At 41.2% G+C, this 13,513-nt stretch overlaps 2 protein-coding genes across 2 annotated transcripts in view; both read left to right on the top strand.

Annotated features, from left to right (window-relative positions):
* The window catches only part of TM6SF2 (transmembrane 6 superfamily member 2), a 29,716-nt gene extending 22,993 nt beyond the window's left edge, over window positions 1-6,723 (top strand). Inside the window, exons 7-10 of the mRNA XM_034442554.3 lie at window positions 18-119; window positions 2,583-2,675; window positions 3,535-3,654; window positions 5,950-6,723. Coding sequence (XP_034298445.1) covers window positions 18-119; window positions 2,583-2,675; window positions 3,535-3,654; window positions 5,950-6,150 — 516 coding nt within the window. The 3' untranslated portion in view covers window positions 6,151-6,723. The remainder of the gene's footprint in view (window positions 1-17; window positions 120-2,582; window positions 2,676-3,534; window positions 3,655-5,949) is intronic.
* A 4,152-nt stretch (window positions 6,724-10,875) lies between these two features.
* HAPLN4 (hyaluronan and proteoglycan link protein 4) overlaps window positions 10,876-13,513 on the top strand; it is a 31,132-nt gene continuing 28,494 nt past the window's right edge. The window contains exon 1 of the mRNA XM_060694708.2: window positions 10,876-11,294. Coding sequence (XP_060550691.2) covers window positions 11,292-11,294 — 3 coding nt within the window. The 5' untranslated portion in view covers window positions 10,876-11,291. The remainder of the gene's footprint in view (window positions 11,295-13,513) is intronic.

The raw sequence follows: 13,513 nt of genomic DNA, 5'->3' as shown, positions 1-13,513 counted from the left end.
TTTCTACTTTGGGAAAGGTTGCAGAAGAGCAAAACAAGAATCTGCTCCAGCGCCCTATGGATTTGGGGTTGATAGGATTTCTCCTTTTGGCTGTGGTCTACACACTCTTCCGAGGACTGGTAAGGATAACTGTCTCTCTGTCTGTCTAGCTGTCTGTCTAGATCAGTATTTCTGAACCTTGGCTACTTTCAAGAAGTGTGGACTTCAACTCCCAGAATTCCCTAGGCAGCCATGGTGGCTGGGGAATTCTGGGAGTTGAAGTCCACGTCTCTTAAAGTGTCCAGGGTTCAGAAATACTGATCTAGACAGACTTTTATTTCCTACTATAACATCAGATGAGGTTGATGACCTGGTCCAGCTTATGCAATTAATGGGGACTTTCTCGACCCATGATTGAACAGCAGGTAATCCATCAATGCTGGACTGCAAGTACTGATCTCTTGTGGCAATAAATTCTGCCAAGACTGCAGTGTGTCCAAAATGTTGAGATCAGCAGATTCATTTTCAATCCCGATCCGCATTTTGTAAGCATCCTTAATGGAGGGGTCACGATCTCCTGGGGGAAAAATGACTGATGAGTTGCATGGTCAGGAGGCTCTTGCCAACCCTGCTGATGCCCAGGGTCACCCCTATCTATCCATCTATCTATCTTTGCTTTTCCTTTCAAGCAGGGGTGAAATCTACTTTACCTTCCCTACTGGTTCGGAAGTGTGCACTTCATATGCATCACGTATGATTTTGGACCCTCTGCGCATGCGCAAAGCTTTCTGTGTATGCGCAGAGGGTCAAAAACAGGTTATGTCCAGGCGGATGGGTGGAGCTTTGTTTGCCGCCGCTACCAGTTCGCCAAACCATGTGCCGCTGCCGCTACCGGTTTGCCTAAACTGGTGCGAACCGGTAGCATTTCACCCCTGCTTTGAAGGTACTGTTTTCTGCACATAGAATGAGACCTGATGCCTTAAGTTGGGCCAGCTTGCTCTTAAAACAGCCCTGGAATACTTTTTTCCAGTTAGACCAGTATTTAAACCTTAGATGTTTTGTATAAGGTAGTCCTCAACTTACAACCATTCATTTAGTGACCATTTGAAGTTACAACAACACAGAATAAAAGTAATTTACAACTCATCCTCACACTTATTTATTTATTATTATTTATTATTATTTATTATTATTTATTTATTAATAAAATTTATATTATGAACTTATGAACATCACAGCAACCCTACATTCACATTATTATTACTGTGTTTAGTGTATGATGAGAACCTGACAAAAGGAAGTAAACAGGACAATCCACATAATTATATACAGCTAGTCCTCAGTTTACGACCACTTGAGCCCAAATTTTCTGTTGCTAAGTGAGACAGTTGTTAAGTGAGTTTTGCCCCATTTTGCAACCTTTCTTGCCACAGCTGTTAAGTGAATCACAGCAGTTGTTAAGTTACTAACACAGTTGTGAAGTGAACCTGTCTTCCCCATTATTTTGCTTGTCAGAAGGGCTCAAAAGCTGCTCACATGACACTGGGATGCTACAATTATTATAAATATGAATCAGTTGCTAAGCGTCTGAATTTTGATCACATGACTATAGTGATGCTGCAGTGGTCATAAGTGTGAAATACGATCATCAATCATTTTTTTCTGTTTCATTGTCACTTTGAACGGCCATTAAACGAACAGTTGTGAGTCAAGGACTGCCTCTACAAAATGTATACTGGGTGGTATGGCATTGGCCTCATAACTAGATGTCCAATTCAGCTATTCAGTCCTCACTTCATGACCAGGGGTTAGGGTTAGGGTTAGGGTTAGGGCTGTTGCGGTTGTTAGGCAAATCACCACATAACTTGACTCAATTTTACAACTGTTTTACAATGGTTGTAAAGTGAATCACTATGGTGAGTAAGTAAATCACATAATTGTTAAGCGAATCCATTCTCCTGAAGGCGAGTTTTTCGCTAGAATCATGGTCATGTGACTGCAGGATGCTGCAACCAATCGTAAATGAGAGGTGGTTGCCAAGTGCCTGAAATGTTATCACATGACGGGGGTGCAGCAGTTGTACCTTTGAGGATAGGTAGTAAGTAACTTTTGGGGCATCCTTTGTAACTTTAGACAGTTATTAAGTAGGTAGTCCTCGTTTAGCAACCACAAGCGGGACCGGCAACGACTGAGCTTACAATTTTACCTCAATGTTTCTTTGCTTTGCAGACCTAAAAAAGTTATAAATGCGAGGATTAGTCATAAAGTTATTTTTTTCGTCACTTTTATAATTGCAAATGGTCACTAAATGAAGAAAATGGCAGTCAGGAAATGAAGACTGTCTGTACTCTGATCCATTACTCATTCCTGCTTGAATCTCTGCCCATTAAAAAGTAGCAAAACCGAATGAAGCATTTTGCAAAGTGTCTTCTGCAAAGTGTCATACAAAAGATGCATACAGTGTGAAATAGGATGCCAAGAGTGGTAATCATCCCATTTTGGAAAAAATATAATAGAGTATTAAGAGTCGGTCGTGATTTTGGGAGGGGCAAAGGAAATACATTTACAAGTGTGTGTATGTTTGTGTCTCTATGCAATTACAGGTTGTTCTGGACTGCCCAGCTAATTCCTGCTTTGATTACATTTACCTGCAAGAACCTTACCTGCGAGATCTAGTGGCCTACCCCAAGATTCAGGTGCATCCAAACTGTCTGGGAAAGGAGAATTTCTTGCTGAATATCTTTGCCAACTTCTCCCAACCTGATGCCCTTCTGATTTTTTAATCTGCAGCTCTTGACCGCTTCTTCTTCCTTTCATTATAATGAGAGGACCCGTTAGAGCAGTATTTTTCATAGCACGTTCATAACATCTGGATTGATGGGGGGTTGCCTCTGAATCCAGATTTCGTTGCAAGAGGGTTGTCATTTCAAATCACAAAGGTGCTTTTCCAAAAGATAACTGGACTTACTTGTTTGTTTTTTTGCTTGAAAACATTTCTCATCTAAGAAGCTTCTTCAGGTCTCAGAACTAAAGAAGCCTTCCTGGATGAGAAGCAAAACGGTTTCAAGGGGGAAAAAAAAAATCCAGTTGCCTTCTGGAAAAGCAACTTTGAGACAACCATGATCTGGATCAGGGGTCTCCAACCTTGGCAATTTTAAGAAGAAATTTTAAATGTTTTAATTGGTTTGTATTTTTAATTTTGGGCCAAATTTATATATATTTTAATTGTTTTTAATATTTGTATTCCATGTTTTTTAATTCTGGCTGTACACCGCCCTGAGTCCTCAGGGAGAAGGGCGGTATATAAATTTAAAATAAAATAAATAAATAAATAAATAAATTTTAAGCCTGGCGGACTTCAACTCCCAGAATTCCCCAGCCAGCTTTGCTGGCTGGGGAATTCTGGGAGTTGGAAGTCCACCAGGCTTAAAGTTGCCAAGGTTGGAGACCCCTGATCTGGATGACTGAGAATTTTTATAGACATTGTCATTCAAGAGATCTTCTATTCTTGATCTGTGCTGGAATCTAATGTTCTGTGGGGGGTTTTGTTTCCAGATGTTGGTGTATCTATTTTATGTCCTGCCATATTTCTGCATCTGCATCTATGGATTACTCGTTCCTGGATGCACATGGATGGGAGACTGGGCCTTGGTTTTTGCTGGTGCTATTGGACAGGTATGTAGCAGAGCCTGCAGGATACTGCTCAATTCCAGGTCAAGAGATATCCTCACAGTCACAGCTCTCATATTCTTTGACTTTCAATACCAAAGGATAGTGATAGCAACTGCACTTAGACTTACAGTTTATTTTGCTTCACAGTTCTTTACAGCCCTCTCTAAGCGGTTTTACAGAGTCAGCCTATTGCCCCCAACAATCTGGGTCCTCATTTTACTGACCTCAGAAGGATGGAAGGCTGAGTCAACCTTGAGACGGTCAGGATCGAACTCCTGGCAGTGAACAATGAGTTAGCAATAGCAGTAGCACTTAGACTTAAATACCGCCTCACAATGCTTTACAGCCCTCTCTAAGCAGTTTTGCAGAGTCAGCATGTTGCCCCCAACAATCTGGGTCCTCATTTTACCAACCTCGGAAGGATGGAAGGTTGAGTCAACCTTGAGCTTGTCAGGATCAAACTCCTGGCATTGGGCAGAGTTAGCCTTGCAATACTGCATTCTAACCACTGCACCACCACCACCATGGCTCAGTGGTTAGAATAGTGCAGTATGGACACTTTAAATTTTTACAAAAGTCATATAATTAATTAGCAACCGCCTTGAGTCCTACAGGAGAAAGGCGGTATAGAAATAAATAAATAAATAAATAAATAAATAAATAAATAAATAAATAAATAAATAAATAAATAAATAAATAAATAAATAAATATAGCAAAACTTTATTGAAAAGAATCATTACAAGTAATCCTCAATTTATGACCACAATTGGGACTAGAATTTCTGTTGCTAAGAATGACAGTTGCAATGTCCCGTAATCACACCACTTTTGGGGGGGGAGTTTCAAGATAATCCTATTCCACTGCTGGAATGGCCTGGGAATAGCCCAGACCTTAACCCAATTGAAAATCTATGAAGCCAACTAAAGAAACTTGTTAGTCAGAAGCAACTCAGCAATAAAACCCAGGTAATAGAAGCAATCATTCAATCTTGGTTTCACATTATAACAGTTGCAGAAGTAAAAGACCTGGTTCACCATGGGAAGACGTCGTAAGGCCGTAATTCATGCTACAAGTTACCCAACTAAGTATTAACTAACGTGATAATTTTTGCATATCTCATTTTTTCTATGGTGATAATTTTTATATATCTCGTTTTTCTGTGTTTCACTTTTCTTCTTTATACTGTAACTGCTATTCTAATAGCAAATCCTTCATAAAAATTAATTGAATTACATTTCTTGATTAAATTATCTTTCCATTGATATATAATTTTATGGTACTACTCCAAAAAAAAGTGGTGTTATTAGCTAGTTTTAGAACTTTTCCCAAAAGGTTTCCACAATTTTGGCCACTACTGTAAGTTGAAAACTACCTGCATTTTGTGAGACTTCGGGAAGGCAATAAACTTTGGAGAGATTCTGGTAACATTGCAATTAGATTTCACAAAATCTCAGTGTTTCAGGCAAGATTCAAAGGCTGAGACTGTTGAAATCTCAGTAACCTCTTTGTTTTTAGTTTTTGCCAACTGCTGAAATATACTTTTCCATGGGGGTTGGTTAGATGACCGCAGAGGTACTTTTCGGGTCAATAATTTTGAGTACGGCACTGAGAAGATGTAGAAAAATGCATCACTTCCTCCTGTGGCATTTCTTTCTCGTCCCCTACTGCATTTGTGCTCTGTTCCACTCCTCTACCTTCAGTTTAGCCAGCAGAATTTCCAAAATTATTCCTGGAATTATTGAAGTGTTTGCCAATTGGCACACCTGCCTGAATGAGACTGCCCGAAATAAAGAGAATAATTTCTGATGTGAGTCTGCACCAGTGTTTCTTAACCTCTGAAACCTTAAGAAATGTGGACTTCAACTCCCAGAATTCTGTGAATTGAAGTCCAGACAATTTAAGGTTGCTGAGATTGTGAAACACTGCTATACATAAAAGGATGTTGTGATTCTTTTCAGAAGAGGCTTTATTAAGGCACGTTTGTGCATCTAAACATCATTGTGTTGCAATATACCAAAAAGCTGTATTTTGTTGCTTATCTGTGCCAAACATGAATGAAAGAGAAAAAGGCACAAATGCATATGCAAAATTAGAACACTATACAAAATATTTTACGTACTTTATTTCCTTTTACAAAAAAAAAAACCCAAAACCAGACCATACAATTCCTAAATGTATATTTTCCGCTTATCGGGGGACTTAAAATCAGAATAAAATCAGAGTTGGAAGGGATCTTGGAAGTCTTCTAGTCCAACCCCCCTTGCTCAAAATGCTTTCTGTCTCTTCCATTTTTTCAGGCTCAGTTTTCCCACGTAGCTGCCTCCATTCACCATCGCACTCCTTTTCCATACCGCATCCCAGAAAGAGATTGGTGGTTTGTGGTCCTATGCAACGTAGCCTATGCGGTAGGCCCACAGCTCTTAGCTTACCGCTGTCTCTACAGACCTGCCTTTTTCTGTAGCCCCGTTTCCCAGTCCAAAGACAAGAAGAACCAGTGAAGAAAAAAAAAAGAGGAAATCTTGTGCTCGCTGTTGCTCACAAATCCAATGGTGTTACACACAGGTGCTTCCTTGGGAGAACCCCAGTTCTGACAGTGTTTTAAATAACTTGGGGGGGATAGGTGGTCTAAACCATTCCTTGTATAGCCACAGCCGACCTTTGCCTCGTCTGTATGATGCACTTGAAGCTGATTTGAAACAGTGAAATCAAAAACGTTCATTGGTCTATAGCAGATCCTTTTGATGTGGCGAACAAAGTTAACCCAAAAGCATGATGGTTTTAGGTCTTTAAAAACTACACTTGAGATTTTGGGGTGGGAAGGTTCCTGGGAGATCATGTGAGAATACAGAAGAAGAACAAGAGAGATTTGAAAGCCTTCGAGGATGCGATTTGAAGAAGCTGGCTATCTTGTTATACGTTTTCCTATTTTTCACCAGGAAAAGGAGGATTGGTGAACAAAAGGAACCTGTTCATAACGCAGAAACAGGGACCTGGGACAGCGCCATGAAGTCACTGTTTACAGAATTATAATGTGGGGGGAAAAAAACCCAGATTAATATATGACTTTTAAAGAGCTTGGCTCTTGTGTCTTTTGTCTGTGCTTGGCCAAACTGATTGATGTTATCTAGGTTCATACTGGCTGTGTCCACAAGAGCACCCTGGGAAGTTTGGTTGATTTGGCTTAGTGCATTGTGGGAATGTAACCACTGGGGTTTGAGTTGTTTTAAAAAAAAAATAATAATGAAGGCAGGTTAAAAGAATGTAAAATTTTTAAAAATGGCTTTTACTTTCACCAAAGCTATCAAATACAGAGCAGTGTATGTTGTCGGTTCCAGTGACAGTGTTCTGCCCCAGCTACGGACCCCAAAGAACGCAGCACACACAAAGTCTGTACAAACCTTAGTTTACTAAATTAAATCAGTCTTTTTCAAACAGAGGCTGGTAATTAACTTTCTTAACAGCCTACAAAAATCTAAAGAATAAATAATCATAATCTTACTATGGTTGGCAGAAAGCCCAGAAGCAATTTGCAGGAAACTGATAAAAGAACTAAGATCCAGACATGAAGAAGAGTGAACGAAGTTGTTCCCTGCAAATTGCTTCAGTCGTCATCCTTCCTTAAATAGGCTAAGGGAGTGGCCAATTAGCCCCAAGCATTACTCTCGAGGAGACCTCCTCTTGAGGAGCCACTCCTGCCTTTTGGCAGCTCCGCGCCCGTGCATCGAGAAGAGGCTCCTCCTCCTCTTCTTCACTTATGGGAGCTTCTGGAGGTTCTGAAGGCCCCGGGCTGAATCCCCGCCTCTGGCACCACATCTTCTCCAGCCTCCTCATTGTCTGACTCGAGTGCCAGCTGCACAGGCTGCTGGTGCATCACCACACCAGCCTCCTCGCTGTCGGAATCAGCTACTAGCTGCATAGGCCGCTGATGGGCCACAACAGACAGGATTAATAATGCAGTGCACGTTCAAATTCACCATCTAGTAAGTGTCCTGTTTCTTCTAGCGGCCAGCCAAGCACCTGTTCTGGGAAGCATCCAAGCTGGGCAGAAACCAACAATCCTCCTTTTGTTGCATCCCATATATTTGGGTAACTGCCCTTACACATGGAGGTTTCTTTTTAGCAATAGCAATAGCACTTAGACTTATATACCTCTCTAAGCCCTCTCTAAGCGGTTTTACAGAGTCAGCATCTTGCCCCCAACAATCTGAATCATCATTTTACCGACCATGGAAAAATGGAGTCAACCTTGAGCTGGTCAGAATCGAACTGCTGGCAGCCAGCAGAATTAGCCTGCAATACCGCATTCTAACCACAGTGTCACCACGGCTCTTTTGTTCTTTTGCTCCTAGAACAATAATATTAGACCTCTGCAGAGCCCAAAAATCAACTTCATCTGAAAATTTTGCTTTCCATGATGCAGCCGACGTGTTTGAAAAGGTACAGGTGGTCCTTGACTTACAGCTGTAATGAAGCCTTCCTGTTACAGTCATACGACGTGAGGATTATAACCTGGTTCATCACAAGACCGATGACTTTTTCTGCCTGAAAAGTTGGCCGTTCTTATTGCTAAATGACCATGATAGAAAGGCTGTTGGGAGACCGATGTTGGTTTAACGTTACGTGCAAGGAAAACTTGCTAATGTGTAGTTTAGTGTGCTTATGTGAACCCAGTTAGTTTGCTTTGTAAACCATGGTCTATGGTCAGAGTGCTGACTGAAATCCAGCAGGTTCTGACAGGTTCTGGAGAACTGGTAGCGGAAATTATGAGTCGTTCAGAGAATCGGCAAATACCACCTCTGGCTGGCCCTAGAGTGAGGTGGGAATGAAGATTTTGCAATATCCTTCCCCCAGGAGTGAGGAGGGAATGGAGATTTTGCAGTATCCTTCCCCTGCCATGCCCACCAAGCCACGTCCACAGAACCGGTAGTAAAAAAATTTGGATTTCACCACTGGAGTGGCTCAGAAAAATCAAAATGGTGGTCATCTAAGCCCTGCCCATTTTTGAAGTTGCTGGGTGTCAGGGAGCCAGACTGCATACTGTACAAATTTAATAAATTATTATTACTATTATTTTTTATATGCATCATAATTGGGACTATACTTCCCAGCATCCTTCACCACTGACATTCCTGGCATAGGAAATAGGTCACAGTTAGTTAAGATCTGCAAGGCACAGTATGCAGCAACTATGGATTTCAAACCAATGTATGACTGAGCCTGATACATAAAATCAGAGTTGGTTACTTATCAACAAACCATCATTCAATAAAACAAGGCCTAATGTGCTGCATTAATTCACCCCCACCCCCACCTGCCCTACAGGTAGTCCTTGATTTACAAGTTCGTTTAGTGACCATTCAAAGTTACAACTGCACTGAAAAAAGTGACTTACGTCCATTTTTCATAGTTAACAACCTTTCATAGTTACAACCCCATTGTCATGTGACCAAAATTCAGACGCTTGGCCACTGGCTCATATTTACAATGGTTGCGCTGTCCCAGGGTCACATGATCCCATTTTGCGACAAGCAAAGTCAACAGGGAAACCAGATTCACTTAACAACCAGGTTATTAATTTACGAACTGCGGTGATTCACTTAACAACAGTGGCCAGAAAAGTCATAAAATGGGGCAAAGCTCACTTAAATGTCTCACTTAACATCAGAAATGTTGGGCTTAATGGCGGTCGTAAGTTGACTACCTGTATTTTGCTCTTTTTGTTGTTTTTGTTTTTGTTGATACAACCTCAACCCCAATTGTGCTGCTGTCACACAGGGGTCACCAGAAACGTGCGTGTTGGAAGTGGATGTCCATTGTGTAATCAAAGAAAAAGGAGAGGGCAGGGCCCTCTTTTGTGCACCCCTATTTGGTCACACTCACACCCAAGAATAAGCTTCAATCCTGCATTCTCCCATCCAGCAGCTTTGCCCAGAACAGGGGTCTCCAACCTTGGCAACTTTAAGACTTGTGGACTTCAACTCCCAGAATTCCTCAGCCAACTTTGCTGGCTGAGGAATTCTGGGAGTTGAAGTCCACAAGTCTTAAAGTTGCCAAGGTTAGAGACACCTGGCCTAGAACATATGCGGGCTCTTCTTATTAATACAGATAATCCTCAACTTACGACCACAATTGGGACCTTGCTAAGTGAAGCAGTCTTTAAGTTGTACCTGATCTGACTACCATTTTTTGCCATAGCCATTAAGCAAATCACCACAGTCGTTAAATGAATCACAAGGTTGTTAAGCAAAATCAGGCTTTCCCCCATCAACTTCGTTGGAAGCTGGCTGGGAAGGTCACCAATCACTGATCGCTGCAACCCCTTGTAAATACATGCAGGTTGCCATGTGCCCAAATTTTGTTCGTTGCGACCTCAGGAATGCTGCAGAAGTCACAAGTGTGAAGACCAGTTGTCAGTCACATTTTTTCAGCACCATCGTAACTTCAAACGGTGATTAAACAAATGGTCATAAACTGAGGTCTATCTCTACAGGCAGTTCTTGATTTTAGCAACCATTCGTTTAGTAATTGTTCAAAGTTTTAATGGCACTGGAAAAAAAGTGACTTATGACCATTTTTCATACTTACAACCCTTGCAAGCATCCCCATAGTCACGTGATCAAAATTCAGATGCTTGGCAACTGACTCATATTTATGACGGTTGCAGTGTCCCGGGGTCACGTTTAGCGACCTTCTGACAAGCAAAGTCAATGGGGAAGCCAGTTTAATCTAACAACTGTCTTATTAACAATGGCATCGTGCGACTCACTTAACAACCGTGGCAAGAAAGGTGGTAAAATGGTGGCATAATTCCCTTAACAACTGTCACACTTAGCAACAGAAACATTGGGCTTAATGGTGGTTGTAAGTTGAGGACTGCCTGTAACGTGGCTGGAAAAGATGAAATTCGCCTGGCTTTTCCCACTCAGCCACCTTGTGTAGAACATCGAATGCCAGTTTCTGTAATGATGAGGCTCCGAACTCCAAAATTGAAATCCAGGATTTTGGGCCTGGCTTTGCCTCGCTTCCGACCTACTTTACTGCTGTCCAGGAACTCAGCCAAAGGATTTGCAGGTTCTCCTTCTCGCATCCCTTTTCTCTTCACCCTCCCCACATTTTTGCTGCCAAACCCTCCCTTCTGCTGGTCTGTGCAGGCTGCTCTAATGCAGTTATTGCTCCTCGGTCATTTTCGTACAACTTTGTGCTCATTTTTTTTTTTTTTTCATTCCCAGGCAGCAGTGCTCTCTCTCGCTCTCTCCCCCTTTCCTTTTTCTTTCTCTCTCTCTCTCTCTCCCTCCCTCCCTCCCTACTTCTTGGAGTTTGCTGACTAAGACTCTGAAAAGAAGCCGTCAGCATCATGCTGCTAAATTAAAAAAGAAAGAAAGAAAAGAAGAAGAAGAGAGAAATAAAGAAAGGAAGGAAGAAAGAAAAGAAGGAAGAAAAAGAAAGAAAGAAGAAAAAGGAGACTTCAAACCCTCCCCAAGCAAACTAAGACCGACAGATTTCTCTTCTGTTCTCTTCTCTCCTCCACTTCTGCCCTGTTTCTTCAGCATTGCCTCTTCTGCAGTCATCTCAACTTCAGTCACCGGCTGAGATTTTTGGCCCGGGACATCTCCTGTTCCCCCTACCACCTCAAGGAGAAATGGTGAGTCTTCTTTGGTGCAAGGCAGAGTTACAGTTTTTGGTTTCACCTTGATAATGCAGCGTTGGCTGATCCGGAGTTGATGTAATAAGTCGGATGTCTCGAGAGCATCCTTTGGCACCTTAACTTGGGTACCACTTTTCTTGTTGGGCTAAGCAGAATAGGAGGGAAACAGCTGGCAACCCACTTGCAACTCTCAGTTGCAGTGGGTTTACCAAAAAAGTGGGGGGGGGGCATTTTCTGCTTGGGAAATGTTCTATCAAGGATTTTGATTGATTTTGAATTCTCTGCATGAAATGTTACGTGGGGGGGAGGGATATGGGACAGCGAGTCTGATTTCAACGTTCCTCTAAGTTCCCAATTCTGCAGCAGCCCTGAGGTTAGATGTTAAATCTGTGAAAATGTGGTGGGGGAGGAGGAACGGGGGTGGGGGTGGGGGGACAAAGATAGAGCATTTATCTTTCGGTTGTTTGAGGGGGGGGCTTTGGAGGGGAGGAGAGATGATATCCATAATCTCCAGAGAGCTGGAGAACTTTGCAAATCTCTTCTTTGCAAAAGGAAATGCTTGGGGTTTGTTTTTTTAACTCCCTGTTGTCTGACTTGTAAAGAGGAAGCTCAATTCATGCCCTATTCATTTTAGCCCCACATTACTTATTGTCCACCATACCAGGCAGAGAAATCTCTTTTCCATCGTCTATTTCCTTTGAGGGGAAAGGGAGATTCAGTTATGGTGCTGTGTTTCTACCCCTTAGAATAAAGCAAGATCCTAGTCCTCATGATTCTGGAGAAAAGGCTGGTTGAAGTCATTCGTTTCTCTAGCACTGATGATATATATTCTGATTTATAATGGCTTTGTGGGGGGGGGAGGACTTCCCCATCACTTGCTGATTCTTCTTCTTCTTTTTTTTTTTAGTGGAAATAGCCCAGATTTGAGCCTGTAATCTAATGCATGTGCCATGCCACTGAACTAAATCTGGTAAAAGACAAAGGAAGTGAATCTTTGTACTTCTCAACTGTTTGGGGTTTTTAGCCGGTGTCTTCTGCTTGGATAGGCAAGGATGCTTCAGAGCCTCAGCAGAGAAAATTCTTTACTTCCAAATTGAATGAGATACAAAGCTGGAGCTTGACCTTGAGAACTTCAGCATGGTTGTACATACATATGCGATATGCATAATCTGCCAAATTATAGCGTGGCCGCCTAACTCGTTGGTTGCAAAAGAAAGGTTATGGCTGTGATTAATGCTTCTCCATCTGCAGACCTCAGGACTAAAAAGTCAAAAGGAAATAAAAACGCTGCTTCTTGCAAATCAGCGAACATCCCCAAATCAGAGCAGTTTAGATGGGATGGCAGAAACTGTTAGATATGAGTCTTGCAGAAACTTTACAGGGAAGATGGGCAGCATAAAAAATTAATATATATTGTAACGTAATATAATGTAATATAACATATAATAAAATAGATATGATATATGATATATGATATAAGATAATCTAATAATAATATAATATAATATAATATAATATAATATAATATAATATAACATAACATAACATAACATAACATAACATAACATAACATAACATAACATAACATAACATAACATAATATAATATAATATAATATAATATAATATAATAGGATCTTATGGAATAGGGTGGTGTGGGAAGAGTCCCTCAAGGATAAATAGCAATAGCAATAGCACTAACTTATATACCGCTTCACAGTGCTTTACCATGCCCTCTCTAAGCGGTTTACAGTCACCATATTGCCGCCAACAAATAAATAAAATAAAATAGGTTTCTAGTCCTTAAGGTTTGAACAACCTTGACTGTTTTGATGAAAAATTTCAATTTGGTAGCCCTGACAATGCAGTCAAAGCACCACCCCCTTTTTTTTTACACATGCTGATACATGTAAAAAAAGGTGGATTTTGATGGCACAGTTGTGGTTTTCATCTAGATCATTTTGACAACAGCCCATCCATCAACCACGTAGATGTGAAGACAATTGATGAATGTAGGTTGCAAACTGTGAGTTGGCTCCACTTTAGTTGGACATGAATCCAACAGATTTGTGCACTATGGGGATGCTGCAAAGGTTGTAAGTATGAAAAATGGACATAAGTCACTTTTTTTCAGTGCCATTGTAACATGAACGGTCACTAAATGAACTGTTGTAAGTTGAGGACTACATTTATAGAGTCGAGAGAGGGAGGGTTTTA

The sequence above is a fragment of the Pantherophis guttatus genome, chromosome 1 (genome assembly GCF_059756535.1).
Source record: "Pantherophis guttatus breed Tessera chromosome 1, ASM5975653v1, whole genome shotgun sequence".
NCBI lineage: Eukaryota > Metazoa > Chordata > Lepidosauria > Squamata > Colubridae > Pantherophis > Pantherophis guttatus.
This window is presented reverse-complemented; position numbering and strand designations above follow the sequence as displayed.